The sequence below is a fragment of the Canis lupus genome, chromosome 21 (assembly GCF_003254725.2).
Source record: "Canis lupus dingo isolate Sandy chromosome 21, ASM325472v2, whole genome shotgun sequence".
In the NCBI taxonomy this organism is placed as follows: Eukaryota; Metazoa; Chordata; class Mammalia; order Carnivora; family Canidae; genus Canis; species Canis lupus.
Window position 1 is genome coordinate 7,442,754 of NC_064263.1, and position 20,116 is coordinate 7,462,869.

At 37.0% G+C, this 20,116-nt stretch overlaps 1 protein-coding gene across 5 annotated transcripts in view; it reads right to left on the minus strand.

The window, feature by feature from the left end:
- DEUP1 (deuterosome assembly protein 1) overlaps positions 1-20,116 on the minus strand; it is an 83,002-nt gene that overhangs the window by 28,475 nt on the left and 34,411 nt on the right. For all 5 annotated transcript variants that reach the window (XM_035704187.2, XM_025419318.3, XM_025419316.3 and 2 more), the window contains exons 7-11: positions 19,721-19,963; positions 11,082-11,227; positions 7,817-7,922; positions 2,635-2,832; positions 699-785 (exon numbers count right to left, since the gene is read on the minus strand). In XM_035704187.2, the coding sequence (XP_035560080.1) occupies positions 699-785; positions 2,635-2,832; positions 7,817-7,922; positions 11,082-11,227; positions 19,721-19,963 (780 nt within the window). The remainder of the gene's footprint in view (positions 1-698; positions 786-2,634; positions 2,833-7,816; positions 7,923-11,081; positions 11,228-19,720; positions 19,964-20,116) is intronic.

Consider the following 20,116-nt stretch of genomic DNA (forward strand, 5'->3'; position numbering starts at 1 on the left):
TAGTTTGATAAATAAAAGTTCTCATATTGATATATAAAAACCAACCTTCAACTGTTTTATTGAACAACTGAAATGAAAGGCACAGTCTGTTTAAGCTGCCCTGGGGTCAGTCTGTAGAGCCACTGGTCAAAACTATAAGGCCAATCCTCAATCATTTGTTTATTCATCCTTCCTTTTATTCAGCCAACATTTAATGAACACTTGCTGTACCCCTGACATTGTGAGGTGATGGTGATACAAACATGAATATAACATGGTCCCTTTTTACCATCACTGAGGAAGTGACAGGCTACAAAACAAGTGAGACCAAAGTACAGACCAAGTGTGGATGGACCAGTTCACTCTGATTGGAGTTTCAGGAGTGGCTGCATCAAGGCTATGGTTGACATGGGAGTCAGGCCACGCAGGACGCAGGATTTCAGAGATAAATGCAGAAGCAAAAGTGAGCGAGTAGCATGTTTGAGGAAATGCTCAGAATTTAGCCCAACCCAAGAAAAGAGCAAAGGAGAAAACAAGAAATTTAAACGTTCTAGTCTGAGGATAAAAGTAAATTCAATCCAAATGCAAAATAATTTGCCACCCCAACTCCTGTACATCTGACACATAGAAAGTGCTTAGTAAAATTAGGGCTGGGGAAATCCTGACCAATGACGCAGTGTCCCAGTTTGATTTACTAAATGGTTGCAGCTTGTTATTACCATGTACTGTCCAGGGTCTAAATCGCCCATCATTCCTTTCAGATGTGTGTTTTCAGTTCTGACAGCTTTATATCTCATATCTGAGACCTGAAAGCAGATCGGGAGGTAAAAGTGAATGCAAAAATCATAATAAAAGCTCACAACTGTATTAGAAGAAATTTTACTAATCTATAGATTTTCTAAGTGTAGGGAAGAGAAACACTTGTTAGGCCTGATCATCATAAATCAGATATTTGCCTTTAGTTCTCAGTCTGGCAGCCCTCACTCTACCCTCCTTTCCTGATTGGTGCTAAATTAAAAACACATACTGACAATACGATTCATTTGCTTTTTCTTTCCAATTCCAAAATTCCATATCTCACTTCTAACTTTTCTACCCTATGCAAATTAACACCAGAAAAATCACGATTTAAAAACATGCTCTAATAACAATGCCCATTGAATTCTTCATTACCTAATTAATTTTTATAATACGAAAATATTACTTTTATGTTTAATTTTGTTCTTTCTAGTATTTCTGCCAAACTACTTTCTCTCTCTCTCTCTCTCTCTCGCTCTCTCTGTCTGATGACTACTTTATTCTGTCTAATTTATTTTTCCCTGATTTCTTCTACTTGACTAGTACTTACACACATCTGCTCTTTTACTTAGATAGGCCTCATTTCTATAGAAAACACTTCCCTTAAAATGATTTATTTACTTTGTAGATTACAAAATATATTCTCCTGATCAAAAACCTAAAAACGCATAAAAGTATAAAGAAAGTAATTCATTCATAATCCAACTACCCGAATCACTGTTAATACTTCTAAAATATCTTTTCCTATAGCAGTACAATCAATGCTACTATCTCATCTATGCTGTTTTCCTGTGTATTGTATGAATTTATCATAGTTTATGGCTTATAATTGGGCAAAGTCAGATCTTGTTTTTATAACACACAGGATTTAAATAGCCATCTTATTTGTGAAGTGACCCTCATATGCCTAGAAAGTCATTGAATGGTGCCCTCAAAGCCTTTTGATTTGGGGTAAGAAAAGCAGATAAACCTCATGCTTTTAATAACAGATCATCAATTTGATGATGAGTAAAGGATTGAGGAATTTCAAAAGAAATAGGATGAAAGAAAGGGAGGAGAAAAAGGAGGAAGCCAAAGGAGGGAGGGGTGGACTTCAAAGTTACTTGCAGTATTTTAATAGTAGAATGGTATAATTGTTGTTTTTCTTTCACCATGAACCATATGGTGTATCGAGTTCAGTAAATATGGAATAATTTTCATGTTTCAACATCCATTTTTTTTACTCCTCCTTAATAAATATATAAAATGGGGGTAAGAAGTATCCACAAAAAGCTGGAATAGAGGCTTTTTCTTAAAGACAAAAATATTAATGGAACTACAGAAAATAAATTCAGGAAGAAATCTTTGACTAGAGCATTCTGTGGGAGGTGATCAAAATATGTGTCACAAGAAAATGTTAGAATGAGATTTAGTGCAATTATCTTGTGTCATCACTTTTCCCTTGGTTCTCTTTTGATGATACTTCGCATTATTTTTTTTTAAAGATTTTATTTATTTACTTGAGACAAAGTCAGCAAGAGAGAGCAAGCATGAGCAGGCGGAGGGGCAGTGGGAGAAGGGGGGAAGCAGGCTTCCCACTGAGCAGAGAGCCCCATGTGGCACTGGTTTCTGGGACCACAATCCCAGCATTCCAGGATCATGACCCAAGCCCAAGGCAGACGCTTAACCAACCGAATGAACCACCTAGGTGTCCCACACTTTGCATTATTTCGCAAAGGTTTTATGTGGCTCCACCAAGCATTTCCGGGATGCTAGTCTCAGAAACAATATCAAGAAATCCAATGCTTTATTAGTCAAGGAGGAAGACTACTGTGCAACACAGTGACCTGGAAAGTGCCATCCTGCCCTCTTGCATACCTGTTGTTTTGCTAACATTTTTTCTTTTATTTCTAACTCCATTTTTAGCTGTCTTTCCAGAAGGGCAGCTTTCTTCATGATAGTTGCTATAGTGATCTCCTTCTGATGGAGCTCCTCTGTTAGGTCAGAGATTTCATTCCTCATTCTTTCCTGCTCAGAGCCATGGTACTCTTCCTCCTGATAGAGTTGGCTTCTTATCTGCAGCAGATATATTCCAGGCAAATATTAACAAATCTTTTTATTTGTCAAGCAGCTTAAGGCTTTTGTTAGCCATGCTCAGTCTTCCTGTCCTATCTTAAACCTTTGGCAGGCCCCACTTTACCCACCTTTTCTGATCAATGATGAATTAAAAATAGATACTTACAATAAATGGCTCATTTACTTTTTTCCTTTCAAATTCAAAATTCCATTTCTCACATCTATTTTCTATTATATGCAAATCATCACTTATTACTGATACTGCTTTGATAACTACTTTGACAGGAAGGTGAACAAAATATAATGAAGCACTTAGCCTCCCAGCATTACTGAGGTATAAATAGTCTTCAAAGACTACATAATTATCGTATACAATTTGGCGAGTTTGGACATATACTCATGTTACTATCATCACAACCTACATAATAATCATAACCATTACCTCCAAAAGTTTCCTTGTTCCTTTTTTGCTTAAAATTTTTTTTTGTAGTAAGAATGCTTACCATGAGATCTACCCTCTTAAAATTTTAGTGCATAATGCCTTACTGTCATCTCTAGGCACCCTATAACTTAACTTTACACCCATCAAATGACCACTGCAGAATGTGTGGTGGAAAGACGCAGGACTCACTACCTAGAGGCATATGGACCAAGCAGGTTTTTAGGGAGAAAAATTGGCTTAGCAAAGTTAAGTGACTTGCTCAAGGTCAAAAAGCTATTAACTGGCAGAGCTAGGAATAGAACTTAGGACTCTTAGCTTTAAATTCAGTGTTTTTTTTTTTTGCCTAAATTGTGTGTATTATTTGTGACTAAACATTATGTTTTTCAGAATCACGTTATGATAAATTTCACACTGAAAGTGTCTATGAAAATGCATCATCTCTTCCTCTTAAGCCTGTGGACTGTCCAATTCTTAACCATAGTTAGGCCTTCCTTGTCACTGACCTCTGGATAACCTTGGGCTCCTCCCCACCTGACAATGCAGTCAAGCAGCAAATTCTGTCCCTTGTACTTCAGTTTCTCCTAAATCTCTCCTCTGCTCTCCATTTCTACTACCACTGTCTTTGGTTCAGCCTCTTACCACCTTTCTAGAAATGATTCACCACGTCTAATTCTTGAGATTTGGAGATAAAATACATAATCACCAATCTCAAGAAAATCGTAGTCCATTGGGGGAAACAAAAATAAACAGAACGCAGAGGAGCAATGCATGTCAGTGGTATGTGGTAGAAGGGTGCTTAACCCAGCCTGGGGATGTCAGGATGGGCTTCCAAGAGGAGGGGACATCAAAGACTGAAGGATGAATTGGAAGCCAGATGGAAGGCAGGGATGGAGAAGGGCCTCCTGGCAAAGAGTGCAGTAAAGGTTCTAGGAGCCAGAGAGAGCATGCACACCCAGTGAAGCAAGAGGAGTCTGGAGTGGACAGGACTGGGCATGTTGTGAGAAATAAGGCTGGAGAGTTTAACGGAGTCCATGTACAGAGATTTATATGAATTTCCTTAGGGAACTTCTAAAATTTACTTTTTTTTCATTTCATCTTGAAATATTTCAGGATATATCTGTAAAAGAATAAGGGCACTCTTTCTTTTAACATAGCCAGAAGACCAATATCGTACCTTAAAAAATTAACAATTCCTCAATATCATCACATATCCAGGAAGTATTCGAATTTAAAATTTTATCAAGATTGTAATGAGTATGTTGTTTGTTTGAATTGTGATCTAAGTTTGGATACTGGCTCACATCTTTGTAAAGCCTCTCTTTTTGTATGTGGTTGTGTGTATTCTGGTAGTCTACATATATCATCTCATTTAACTCCTAGAGCAGTTCTCTATTTTGTGGAATGAGATGTTACATACATAACTCTCCACAGTCACATTCCTGGTGGCAGGCAGTCTGATTCCAGGACCTTACCCATTGTGCTTTGTAACCCCTGTGAGCAGAATCCTGGAAGGTAGTTCACACATTGGAACAAGCAAGCATGGGAAGACCTAACATACAAATGATGCATGTTCAGAAGGAAAACTCGACCTGTCCTCAGCTCTATGCCACCAACCCCTTATGTGAGTCTATTCCTATTATTATTATTTTTAAAGATGTATTTATTTATTCATGAGAGACACAGACTGAGAGAGAGAGGCAGAAACATAGGCAGAGGGAGAAGCAGGCTCTATGCAGGGAGCCCGATGCGGGACTCCATCCGGTATCCTGGGATCACTACCTGAGCCGAAGGCAGGCGCCCAACCGCTGAGCCAGCCAGGCATCCCTCTATTCCTATTATTAACATTTTTAGAATTTCAGAGTTGTGGGGGATGACTGGGTGGCTCAGTCAGTTAAGGGCTCGACTCAATTTCAGCCCAGGTCATGATCTCAGGGTTGTGAGATTGAGTCCTATGTTAGGCTCTGCACTGGGTGTGGAGCCTGCTTAGGATACCCTCTCCCCTTCTCCCTCTGTCCCTCCCTTGACCCTTAAAAAAAAATTTTTTTTCAGAGTTGGAAATGACCTTAGGAGTCACATGGTATAACCCCAACCCCATCATTAAACAGATGAGTTAAAAAAAAAAAAAAAAAGACTCCCAGAGAAGAGAAGGGGTGGGCCTATCACCCAGCCCTAAAAGGAAGAGACTAGGAGAGAGAGGTACAGATATCCTCACCCTGAGGACAATGTCACATGTCTGCTTTCATCTCCAACCTCCTCTCTCCAATTTTTCTCTTTATAATTTATTTGATGAAACAATGGGGTTCTTCTGTGGTTTGTCCCAGTTTGGATTTTGCTGATTGCATCCCTGTTGTGTAGTTAACATGTTCTCTTAAAATGGAACTTTCAAAATGTAAAAAAGATGAATATACTATCATGAAAAAGGAGTAAACTATTTTTATTTTTTTCAGAGCATTTAGATATTAAAACATGTTCTCCTGCAAAGCTTCCCTCTAAATGAGATTAATTTACTGAGCTCTAAATGACTTTTGGCTTTATTAATTAAAAATGTCAATTTCATCACGGAATACATGACAAAAATAGTTCTACACTGAAAAAAGAGAAATAAAACACTTGCAAGATTCATAATACATGGCTCTTGTTGCTTTTATTACAAGAGAATAGAAATGCTCTCCACAAACACTTCCTGGGAGCTATAGCTATTTATACACAATTCATTTGTTACCTTTCCTGCACAGCAGTGCATTATCTAGAGGTCTCCAAGAGCCTATGAAGAGAATTTGTGCCTAGTGTTCTCTTCCTTCAGAGCACAACTGTGCAGTGTCAGTAGATTCCTTGTTATTCAAAGTGTTATCAAGTCTATGAGGTTAAGAACGGTATAAATACACTTTAGGTGGCTTTAATCAGTCTTTTTATCATAATGCGTTCATTGCAGACACCAATAAAGAACAGTTTTTAAAAAAATTCTATGTTTAAATAGTAAAATCAGTTTCATGGAATTAAGCAAAAATATAAGGAAAATGATCATTAATTCATAATACCTTTTCTACACTTACTAGCTACCTGACAGTCAACTCTTTGGGAGACAGGATTTGTCTTTTGTGTCACTGTATTTCCTACAGAAATAAGCAGAATAGATATAGTCATACTAGATGTGCAATAAATGTTGAATTTATACACACGACAACTAAATTTATGAGCCTCTTCAGGTATGGGAGATCATAACCTTGATATTAATTCATTTGTTCTCCAAATATTTATTTTCACTTTTGTGTGTCAGGCTCTGTGCTGGGATAAATGATGATTCGAAGCCATGCCCAGGTTTTCCCTACTTTTAACAACTGTTTAGATCATATAACATTGAATATCTAGGTGTGGTCCTCAAACCTAAAGACCAGAGACATGAGTAGAAGCCATGATAAGCTCATGGAAAGGAAACTCCAACTAGATTTTGCTATAGGGAGAAGAGAATATACTTGTGGTAGAGAGTTGAGAACCACACGGCCTTTGAGGACAGTGCCCAGGCCTTATCCATGCTTGTATTCCCAGCTCCTGGCAGATTACTTGGCACCAGTTAGGTGTTCAGTGACAAAAGGTGGGTGCAACCATTAACAGTGGCAGCCTTCGCTTGTTGGGTGCTTCATCTGAGCTAGGCAGGCCCTGCTCTAAGCATCTGATGTGCGTTTTTATTTTTATTTTTTTTTAATTTTTTTTCTTAATTTATTTATGATAGTCACAGAGAGAGAGAGAGAGAGAGGCAGAGGGAGAAGCAGGCTCCACGCACCGGGAGCCGACGTGGGATTCGATCCCGGGTCTCCAGGATCACGCCCTGAGCCAAAGGCAGGCGCCAAACCGCTGCGCCACCCAGGGATCCCTGATGTGCGTTTTTTAAATGGATTTTAACCTAAGGGAAGAGTATGGACTCTGGAGTCAGATTGCCTGAATTCAAATATGATCAATCTGCCTGGTTGCTGTGTAATATGGGGAAAATTACCTAACTTTTCTGTGCTTGACTGTCCTCAAACGTAAAAGATGGTATTAGTACCTACCTCCTAAAGTGGTTATGAAGAATCAATGAGCTGAGGTTTGTTAGGCCCTTAGAGCCCCTCCTGGCGCATGGGGAGTGCTATTTAGGTAGCAAAGTCATTATTCACCCCTTTAAGCCTCATCAGAATTGTATGAGGCAGGTGCTTAGGATCCCATCCCCATCCTAGAAATGAGGAACCCTAGCATCTGGCACAGGCCACTTCCCCAAGCTTATGTACCTACTAGACAGATGGATGCCTGAGTCTGGGCTCTCATACTTCTTGCTGTAAGCTACCTGTGATGGAGCCACAGTTTCCCAGAGGCACAATGAGGATGGAAGGTTTGTGTCTTTTATAGCACTGTGCAGAAAAATGTAAGAATTAGCAGCCTGGTAGGTTATTCTCTTAGGGGAAAATACAGAAGGAAAAAGAAGGGAATGTGAAGGACGGTTTTCCTCTTCCCTTTGTGTTCAGAGACTTCAGATCTGCCTGAAAGGATGAAGCGCATTATTTTCCATACCTTATTCAATTCTTTTTCATGATTTTGTTGATCTAGGGTCACTGAGAACAGCTCTTTCCTTTTCCTTTCTAGTTCTTTAGTAGAAGGTGAATAAGAGGATTCAACTCTACAAATTAAAGTGAAAAAAAAAAAAACTTAACTTGGTAAACTGTCCTGATTCTGTCGTTGATTTAGACTATCGTAGGTTGCAGAGATAGACTATTAGTTTATTGGAAAAGCTTCTGGTTCCAGAAATTGCAAATTCTCATACATTCAGATCCCATAAGTATTTACATATTTAACTGAGTGCAAATGGTTTTAGTGAAAAAAATAAGAGGTAGCAATTAATATGGAATTTCAATTATACACTGAAAATTGGCAGAATACTGGGTTTGCATATGTAGATAAGATTTTTATATAAAATAACTTGGAACCCCCTTAAAGAAAAGGGAAACACATCTAACCTGCTTATGCATCATGGGAAGGAACTATGTCAGCAGAAGTCAGAGGGGGGCAACTTCTCCATAAAAGTGATCCAAAATGACTAAATGTGACAGTCTACCCAGAGAAAGCTCAAATACATCTGTTCCTTGGCTGCTTAATTTACAAAATAGAATTGCTAGCACATATGGATACCAGAGGGGAAAAGCAGAAACTAGTATAAAAAGTACCATTTCTACAGGAAGTTTGGAGAAATACAAGCAGGTTCACTTCTACATCAGGGAAGTTGGTAAATGAAAACTCATTAAAAAAGAAAAAGAAAGATAGTCAGGCAAGGACACTAGCATGCTATTGCTTGCCTAATCTGGTAAAGTCTGGTGTTTTGAGCGATGTACCCACCTGTAAGTGAGTACAATTTCAGATGTCCAAAGAACTTTTTAAAAGGTTCCATCAATCAAAAACCTAAACCACACAACACAAAATCCAAGTAGTGATTGAAAAATAACTGAGGGAAATATTGAAAATAAAGGGATCTTTAAAAAAGGTATAAATGAATAGTGATATTCCCTAGGTACTTTATCTAGACTGGATTGCTTTTCTTCTATCAAATATATGTGTTAACTGTAGAAAACAGAGTATATCAGAGTATATACTAGTATAATGTCATCATCAGAAGAAAATCATTGTTGGCATTTTTGTGTATATTAATTATCTTTTTTCTATGTACATGTGTATAAATACATATGTTTCTCATACAATTAAAATGTATCACACGCATTATTTTTCAGTCCCCTTTTGTATCCTACTCAGTAATATATTGTGAACATTTTATCTAATATTCTCCTCCAACATTATTTCAGAATCAGTCTTAAATTTTTCTTATTTGCTATTATTTGAAAGGACTGAAAAATGACATTTCTTATTTTTCAATTCTTCTTAAGGAATTTCAGGGAGTGGAATGCTGAACTGATTGGGGGGAAAAAAACCTCATGATTGTCTTGTAAATTTCACTGAGCGACTGGAACAAATGTCAAACATCAACGCAGGTAAGTTAAAAGAAGAAAACAATAATCATGCTAATGTAAAATGCTAATAATAATATATAAAGGAATTATCACTTGTCATGTAGGAAAGGAGAGTTGGAAATATTTTTAATAACTCTCAGAACGTATCAGCCCAAGGTGCTTCAGTAGCTAAAAAAAAAAAAAAAAAAAAAGGAAAAGGTAACAAGATCTTAGTATTATTGAGAAAGGTTCTGAAAATGAGTAAAAGCATTACTATGCTACTTCTATAAAACTATTGTGCATCTGCACTAAGAAGCCTGGGCTGCTTCACCTTAATACAACTGGAAAGAAGAAACACAGTCCAAAGAAAAGAAACCAAAACAATACATTGGAATTACATTCATATGAGAACAAACCAAAAGGATTAGAAACTTTCCATTGGAAATATGAAGGCTGAGAAGACTAGGCCTTAAGTCTGAAATATAATGTTAGCTGTGAAAAGTTAAATATCTATCTTTCCATCAGATCTCAGAATACTAGAATTGAGGAATACCCTCCAAGTAAGAAAACTGAAGTTTAGAGACCCAAATAAATGCCAATTTAAATAGAGACTGGCATTAGGCATAACAACAACTATGTGAATAACCACAAAATTTTGAATGAAGTCATGTATTGAAGATAAGTTGGCAATGCCTGGAATTCGGCATTGGCGTTGTAAGACAGGTCCACATGGAAGTACCTACAATGTTCTTCCACAAATCAAGAGGCAGATGGGGGTGAAAGGTTTGCTTTTCTAGGAAATTTCTTATATTTTTAGGCATAGACATTCTTTGTACAAAGACATTTCTCATCAACTAACCCCACTGGAACAGTGCCTTGCACATTATATTTTTTCAATAGATTTGTTAATGATCAGTGACGATGGTCTATAGCTTGCATGTGGAGCACTCTATATTGCTGACTGGCTAATAGGCATTTTACATCCTTGGTGAGACACACAATAGGTCATTTTTAGGAAGCTTAATTTGCCATTTCTTGTTAAGTGTAGAGCTCAAAAAATTCAAGCAAGTCCAGCAACTTTAAAGAAATAATTATTGCCTTTAAAGCAAGGTAATCATCTTTCAATAAAATATCCCTTACCATTTGGTTAGTCAGTTTTTAAAATCCTCTCATTGGCCTTCCATCAGCCTTCAGACTTGAGAAGGATTCAAGTTCCAATGAGAATTAGAACATCAATGAATTGTTTGGACAGTCAAATTTTCTACTCATAAGTATGAACATTTCATAATCCTTAGCAGTCCCATTTCCTTTGTGATTATGGGATACACAATATCTGCCTGATTTTAAAAGAGGAAAAAAAATCTGTTCTAACAAAACCCTTAAAGGAATTGACAAGGTAGTGATTATGGAGGCCAAAATAAATATAACATTTACAAGTGAAAAAGTTAATAACAGTTACTTGGCTTATAGGCAATCAAAAGCATTTGAAAATAGGGAATAAATCTTATTTATTAACATATACAATTAAATATCAGTTCTATACTATTGTTTTTACAATATCCTGAAAAATAAAAGTTCTAAGAAAATTTCTCACTCACTGTGATAGGTAAGTATCCATAAATCAGAACATGAAACAATTTTCTAGATAAGTAAATATATTCATTTTGAAGATGAAATCATCACAGATTTTGTTTTTAATCCATAATATTACCCAATAATCAACAGGATGTTAATACAAAACAAATAGACTTATTATTCTAGTTTAAATATAAAACTCTTAAGATATTCCAACATCATATCTTGAACAGTTTCTCTCAGGCTGCTGAGTATAAAGAATATACCTTTTTTTATTTTCTTGAGTATTTTGGCACTCTCCTATTTTTAATAATTCTCTGTGCAGCTGCAATCGTTCCATTTCAATAATTCTCAAGAGATCATCACGTGACTGCAACTCACTTTTCACCTCTGAGAGTCCTGCTTCCATGGCCTACATAAAAACATCAAACAGGTTCAATGCACACATTTGGGTATTGTGATTATAATATATTTAAAAATATTTAACATCTGTGAACTAGCCTAATTCTAAATGAACTGCTATTGAGTCCTTCCTTGGTTGGCTCTGTCTTACAGAATTTCATTCCTTCATTCATTTACTCAACAAATATTTGCTGAGTCCTTATTATGTGCTTAACACTGAAGAAAACAAAAAACAAAAAACAAAACACTGAAGATACATAGACTCTGTTCTCAGTGAGCTTATAGTCTAGTGATAAAGAATAATCAAATCACCAACCAAATCCAGTCACACTGTATGTGAATTTGAGAGAATCATAAAAGTAGGAATAAAATACTAATGTGTGAAATTTGGATTAATGCCAGTAATTCCCAATTTAAAGACAATAGTCAAGAAGAATCTAATTTCAAAGCTGACCAATACAAAGAGTTATAAACCATGGTCTATGTCTTTATTGCCCAGTAATAGCCCTACTTTATCCAACAACTAGAAACATCAGCAATCCTGTGAATCTAGTGTTTTATTTTGTTTATTTTGTTGAGATGCCTGAGCAAGTTTGAAAGCTGTTGGAAAGGGTCCAGGCAGGAGAGAGGAAGAATAACAGTAATGGTTTTGGTTCCTGGGAAGGTGGGTGGAGTGGGTCCCAAAGTCCAAGTGGAAGAGATTTGCCTAAAGCAAAAGGAAAGAAGGAAGGAAAATGGAATGTAGACAAGTATAGGCATCTGGATATGGAGAGATAACAGTGGTTCTCTGTTGGTTTCTATTTTCCTTGGGAAGTAAAATGATGTCACTAGAAGGAGAAGGGGAGGTGGGGGCATGGGAGTGATTTTTTAAAAATATTTTATTTATTTGAGAGAGAGAGAGCGAGAGAGAGAGCAGGGGGATGGGCAAAGGGAGAAGCAGACTCCCCACTGAACAGGGAGCCCAATGCAGGCTTGATCCTAGGCCCTCTCCCCGCCAAGATCATGACCTGAGCCAAAGGCAGATGCTTAACCAACCAAGCCACCCAGGTGCCCCCATGGGAGTGATTTTTAAGAGTGGAGAGGGTTTGAAATGGATTGCAATGTGAATGGGAGAATTAGCTGATTGGAGCAACACAAGAGAATTTCTGCTAGTGGTGAGTACTCATCCGAGATTTGTGACCATGACCTATTGAGTGATTTTCTCCAGCAGTACTTGGCTGTTCTCTGGGAGAAAGGTTATTTTGGCAGAGTCCTTCTAAATCATCAGGTTTCTTCTACTCACTTACACAGGGAAACTATTAAGTGTACCTTACCCAGGTCATCAAATCCATTGCCACTACAGTAGATGAGGAAATTGAGGGCCAGACTTCTTCCAAAGTCACATAGCTTACAAGTGGCAGATTTTGGAAAAGAAAAATCCAGGTCTTTTGTCTAAAAGTCCAATTGGAACATTCAAAATGCAAAAATAATTTTTTTCATGCAAAATTAGTGGAACAGATCTGTAGCTTATTGGTAAAGAGAGGGTGGGGTGTTATAAGCACAGGAAGTTCCTAATAAAAGCTGTAGAAAACATTATAGGCATTTAAAAAAAGATTTTATTTATTTAATCATGAGAGACACACAGAGAGAGGCAGACACAGCCAGAAGGAGAAACAGGCTCCCCGCAGGGAGCCCAACTCATCCCCGATCCCCGGGAATCCAGGATCACGCCCTGAGCCAAAGGCAGACACTTAACCACTGAGTCACCCAGGCATCCTGATTATAGGTATTTTTAAAAATCATCTGTAAAATAACTCTTTGTATATAGGAATAACAGATTTATTCAAATATAATCCAATTACCATAAGATTCACCCACTTGAAGTATAAAATTCAATGGATTTTAGTATATTCACAAGCATTACTACTAATTCCAGAACAGTTTCATCACAACCAAAATAAACCCAATACCCATTAGTAGTCACTTCCCATTTTCCCTCCCCCTAGTCCCTGGCAACCACTAACGTATGTCCTATCTCTAATGGAATTGTCTATTCTGAACGTTTCACACAAGTGGAGTCATACAATATGTAGCCTTTGTCCCTGGCTTCTTTCCCTCAGCATAATTCTTTCAAGGTTCATTCATGTTACAGCATGTATCAGTATTTTATTCCTTTTTGTTGATGGATAATATTTAATTGTATGAATATACCACATTTTATTAATTCATCAGTTGATGGACATTTGATGTTTCTTCTTTTTGGCCATTATGAATAAGATTGCTATAAAATTTCATGTACAAGCTTTGGGCATATGTTTTCTTATTCATTAACTCCTACCCCAAAATTCAAAGAGCCTAGAAATATAATTATGGAAACAGAATAAGACATACAAGTTTCCAGATAAACTTTTTTTTTAAGCTTAGGCAGCCCAGGTGGCTCAGCGGTTTGGCGCCGCCTTTGGCCCAGGGCCTGATCCTGGAGACCCTGGATCTAGTCCTGTATCCGGCTCCTTGGATGGGAGCCTGTTTCTCCCTCTGTCATTTCTCTGCCTCTCTCTCTCTCTGTGTCTCTCATGAATAAATAAATAAAATCTTAAAAAAAAACAAAACTTTTTTTTTAAACCAAACCCTTAAATTTATATTATTTTCCAAGAGACCCAAGACGTGGGTTTGGTGAAGGACCTCACTGCAATACTTTAGCCTCAGAAGTTCCTGGTTGACTTGGAAATAAAAGCAAAAATATATTCAACTAGGTGATTTAATAAACTTGTTGGGCAAAGATGTGCTTGAATAAAGTCCTTGTTTCAAACAGGGGATTTTTCAGATGAGCCTAAAATTTCAAAATAAACAAATGTGAAACAATAGATTAGCAAGTAGAAAAACAACTTGATGTGAATGTCATCCATTACTTTGACCAACTGAAGAAGGCATCATCTGCCTTGCAAATTTGCCACGACTTGAAGTTGCATGTAGGCAATGAGGTCTTCCTTCATTTGGGGAAGGGAAGTATAAAATGGCCCTAACTTCGGGCCAATAAAATGCAGTCACCATGAGCTACAGGTAATTACAATTCTGTAAAATGTGATAATAATAGCTTGTTTACTGTTTTTAGAAAATAATACCTGTAAGAATGATATTTGGAGATACCATGTCACTAAGGGAAAAAAAAAACTTATTAATGATCTAGCTACAAAGGTACGAGAATTTATGTTAAAATTGAAACTTTTCATAATACAAATCAGTAATAATGATTTGAAACATTTTTCTAACATGAATATGCAAAAGCTTTTAATTATAATTGACAGAATTATGTAAACTTAGGCAATGAAAGTACAAGAAAAGAGGCTTTGCTGGTATTGATAAATTGAGAGTCGTTTTTTGACTTATGCAATATCCCTTTGAATTCAATGTTAATAATACTGAGTTGACACAGAATTAGGGCATTTACTTAACTTAGAAGTAGTTTTAAAATTGGCATGCTTTTGCAGAAAAATCAAATTAATTATTTGTCACTGTGGATGCCAGTATTAGGAAAATGATTCTTCAGTACTTGATTCAGTTACTAGAATACTCTCAAATTTGTTTGGAACAATTTAGGTATGTTAATCTACTTTTTTAAAAAGTAAACTCACAACCCCAGGGTCAAGAGTTGCATGCTCTACCAACTGAGCCAGACAGGCATCCCTGTAAATCTACTTTTTGAACTGTAAATTTTATGACATCTAAACACAGATCAAGTGTTTCCAGTGACTACTTGGCTTCCAAATTGAGATAGGTTGTAGGTGTAAATACACACCAGATTTTGAGGACTTAGTATGAGAAGAAATGTAAAATATCACTACCTCATTAGTAACTTTTTACATTGATTTTATGTTGAAATGATAATACTTTAGAGATATGTTGAATAAAATAGATTACTATTATGTATTTGTTTCATTCATTTCTTATGGCTTCTTTTAATGTGGTTACTAGAAAAATTTAAATTATGTTTGTTGCTTGCATTATATTTCTGGACATATATTTCTGGAGAGTGTTGCTCTAGTACCTTAATGACACATTAACAAGTAAACAAAAAAGGTCATTTATGGGAAGGCATAGATATTAGAAAGGTGAGAACAATTTCTTTTTGTCATTAACCTCCAATGGGAAATGCAACACATTTTAAAAATGTGTGTACACCATAGAAAATAAATATATGCAATGGAATTAATATGTATACTGACACATTTCAAAGTTGTGGAAAGACAAGTTAGAAGATGTGATTCATGTGAAAATTCAGATGCATCTGGCATTAAAATGTGTTGTAAACTAAAGAGAATTTTATATACAATAAGTGACATTCAAATTGAAATGGTTGTCTTTCTAAATTCATGTGCAAGATGTGGAACACTGTCATATGACAGGTTTGCAAAAAGAGAAGAGAAACTTCTTTCTAAACACATGCACTGGTTAAGTGATTATTTACCTCTAATTATTACCATTTGGTAAAATATAAATTTTGTAAAACAAGTTAAAGGCCCATCTGTTTAGTTAGAAATTTGCCTAATGGTTTGAGAGAAGCAGGGATTTTTAAACCTTCAAATAAGCTACCAAATAGTAAATAATTGATTATCTTCTTATTTAGTATATGCTTTAAATCAAGAGAATGAAACATAGGTCAAATTTGGAAATAAAACAGGGAAAAGGCCAAAAAATAGCATTAATTTCAGCATTTTTTTCTTCTAAGTGAATCAAGAATAAGTAGTGTTTTCTTGGGAGTAGAAATCTGATCTGTTAGCTACCTTAAGATTTTGAACCAAATTACTCCTTAAAGATCTCCTCGGTGTCCAACGAAAGATGAATGGATAAAGAAGATGTGGTTTATATATACAATGGAATATTCCTCAGCTATTAGAAATGACAAATACCCACCATTTGCTTCAACGTGGATGGAACTGGAGGGTATTATGCTGAGTGAAGTAAGTCAGTCGGAGAAGGACAAACATTATATGTTCTCATTCATTTGGGGAATATAAATAATAGTGAAAGGGAAAATAAGGGAAGGGAGAAGAAATGTGTGGGAAATATCAGAAAGGGAGACAGAACGTAAAGACTGCTAACTCTGGGAAACGAACTAGGGGTGGTAGAAGGGGAGGAGGGCGGGGGGTGGGAGTGAATGGGTGACGGGCACTGGGTGTTATTCTGTATGTTAGTAAATTGAACACCAATAAAAAAAAAAAAAAAAAAAGATCTTTTCATTAAAGCTTTAACATATTTTTATGTGTTAAGCATACTCCAGAATACTTTGGTTTGTTTTTAATACATGTGATTCTTCCGTAAAATATAAAATGGAGATTTTTAGTTTAAATTTAATAATGTTCCTAAAATAACTAAATTATTATTATTTTTTTTAGTGAAGAAAAAAATCTGTGAAAATAACTTTGGTGAATTTTCTCATAGAAGTTGGCATATAGATAAAAATAAGTAAATAACAGTCATATTAAAATGTATCATTAACTATGGAAAACATCGTAAAACAATTACTGGTGAAGAATATCAGAAAAATTGCAAAAGTTAAAGCCAGCTTTCTGAACCTCAGCACTATTTAAGCTTTGGTCTGGATAATTCTTTGTTTTGGGCGTTGTCTTGTGCATTACAGGATGTGTAATAGCATATCTGGCCTCTACCCACCAGATGCCAATGGCACCCCTTTCTCCTGTTGTGACAACCAAAAATGTATCCAAGCATTGCTAGATGTCACTTGGGGAGCAAAATCACTCCACTAGAGAATCACGGATTTATTTATTTTTTATTTTTTATTTTTTTTAATTAAGAGAATCACGGATTTAAAGGAAAGACACCACATTAGGGGCAATCAATACTGTTATTTTATAACCTTTGGTATAAACATCAATAAGAGTCTTCATGATTTATTGACTTTTATGAGTAGCTGGGTTTTTATTTTGTTAGTATGTATTCAGGAACATTAGTAAATTATTATGTACATTCATATATGTATATCTCAGGAAAAGTCAAAGTGGATGACATGGACTTTCCCTAGCCTAGATGACCTAGGGAGCCTTCTCAGGAGTACAGCACAGTAAGCCCTTAGAAGTTTGTAGAGACCTTGGGTGGGGGCGGGGGGGGGGGCAGCATATGAGTCATATTCTGTTGAACTTGGGTCAGGAGGGTAAATCAATTAAATGATATTGCTAAAGACAGGGAGGCCTTGGCCTTGGTCCTAGGCCTAACTTCCTGCTACCCGTTCACACTCTCTGGTTGCACTTTCTCTCTTCTTGTCAATAGGAGTGTCAATGTGAAAAGTATTCACCTGAAGCATTCACTTGGAGAGAGGGTAGAGATTACAACTTGAACTGGGAATGGGAATTTATGAATGTTTCTCAATGTATACTCTTCCTCTGTTTGCAACATTCTTTCTTTGAACAAGATTTTCCAATGTTCCCTTCCTGGAAACATATAAAAGATAAAGTTCTGAGAAGGAGAAGGGTGGAGCTGGTCAAGGAAAGCATTATAGAGAAAGTCAGTCATGCTGCCAAGAGGGTGGAACAGAGGCTCTTTCTAGAATACAGGGTACAGTGGCTATTTATATTTCATAAGTGAGCTGGAGAACCAAAAGCCCGTAAAAGAGCCTCAGTCTATAAAAGAGGATGTTCTTGGATGCTGTAAGAGGTCCAAACAAAATTCTTTCGGCAAGATTAAAATGAAGATGTTGGTGAAGAAGCTGAACTTCACTGAAGCATAGGAGCGAACTTTCTATCTGGGCTCACTAGTGAAATATGTCTAGAGCAAACTAAAGACAGCAGAACGGAAAGTAGATTTCTGGGGACCAGAACCAAAAAGACCTCCACAAGGGACAAAGAGGACTAACTCCTCAGTCTGTGCTGGATGACCTAAAGCGCAGGGGAGAATATTCAGGAACGACCCAGAAATATACTCTCCTTACTTATTGTGATCTTTGTACAGATTCTAGCAGTACAAAGAGAGCTGCAGAATGTCTTTAACTCAAAGCCAAGGGCATGTGTCCCCTGCCTGGGGAGATGGAGAAATGAGCTCCTGACAGAAAATCCCATCAGAATCAGTAGTCCTGTAAACCCAGCTAAAACGGGACCAGGTGGGCTGACTGGCAAGCTGAACACTGGGAGCCACCTAGACAACCTCTAGAGTAGAAGAGTAAGGACTAGTCTTATTTCTATTACAGCAAAGCTGGAGAAAACATCAGCAGTATCCCGTCAATTTCTAGATGATTTATGACTTGTTCAGTGTTTAGCATTTCCGTTTTTAGCTTGTTTTGTTTGTTTACATCTATATTCTGATTTGTGTTAGAATAACACCCCCCTTCCCAAACAAAGCTGGATTTGGGGACGGAGGAGATGTATTTCTCTTAGAAATGCCATGGAAGAGAAGCTGGGAGTCTTGTGTTCTGCCCCCCTGCGGACATGGGGATAGAGGAACATGGAGGAGTAGATGCTGGCAGAGAAAGAAATAAGAGAACTAATCCCATATATAATGTGGCAGGATGGGGGGATGAGGAGTTGGCCCAAGACTAAAAAATGACCCTGGGAGTTTAAGTGGCAGAAGATCCCAAGAAATATCTTAGAGAAATGGAAGTCTGCTCACATAGTGACCTCCAAAGTATATCTCAGCATGAGGAAGGAATAGAGTCGGACTAAGAATGGGCCAGTCAACATGTTAGGATTGGTAGAAAAAGGCTGAGTGCTTGTAGGTGGGAGATGAGACCAAAACAGGGGATAAAACTATAGAATGGGTCAAGTAACTGGGATATCCATAAATATGTACCCAATGTACATATTTAGTACAGAAATTGGTGATGACCAATTTTGATGAATGCTGTATACCCTTCTTAGTGATGCAGAAGTAAACAAGAAAAAAAGAGAAAGAGAAGAAAGAAGAAAGAAGAAAGAAAGAAAGAAAGAAAGAAAAAGAAAGAAAGAAAGAAAGGAAAGAAGGAAGATATAGACAAGACTGTTGGGTTAAGAAGAAAATTAATGCTTAGAATAACCAGTGATCCCATCTGCCAATGTGGACATTACATTACTCAAAAAACAAACAAACACCCCCCAAACTCCAGGCTACTTGGTAAATGACTATGGTAAAGTAAACCGTGATAAATCACAGGAAGTGGCCTCCATGCCTCTCATTGAGGTAATTAGATTGTTGAACCCTTACTGATTTCCTGGGTCTCCAACCCAGGATTCCTGCAAGTCCAAGAGGCTCAGGGTCAGAGAGAATCGTGGGGCCACGGGTGTAGGGCATAGAGGTCTGTAAGCAAGCGCTGTTACGCTGTCCTGGTAATGCATTATTCTGATACTACTGCAGAACTGAGGTTCACCCTGGTGGAGTAAAGCATCTATGAGATTACTGAATTTACTCATCAAGTAAGAATTATTTGCTAAGAGGAAATATGATCTGAACTTACACATGGAATAGAATATTAGCTTTCTAATCCATGTACCTGTTGAGTACTCATTTCTACAACTTGTGGGCAATATCGGAAAATAATCACCTGGCATTGTCTTTGGTACATCTTCAGTTCTTGTAAGAGCTTCTGGTTTTCATCCTGTAACTTATTCCTGCTGAATGCTATTTCACTCACAGCTGACTTTAGTTTTTCAATAATGAACTCATCTCTTTCACTGGTTTCGCAACTGTGATCTGGTTCACACATCAACCGAGGATCTTCTGAGCTGCTGTCTTCTGTGCATGGTTTTTTACCACTTAGTTGAGTTTGGTAACTTTGTGCCTGTTTCTGAGAAAAATTAAGACTGTGTTAATGAAGTGAGGAATATCATATTTAAGCTTCCATAAATAACATTCAAGAGTGATAGAAAAGACTTGGGAAAACTATCTTTCAATATGTTTATAATGGAGCTTCGCTCTTTGTAATTCAGTCTTGTGTTTT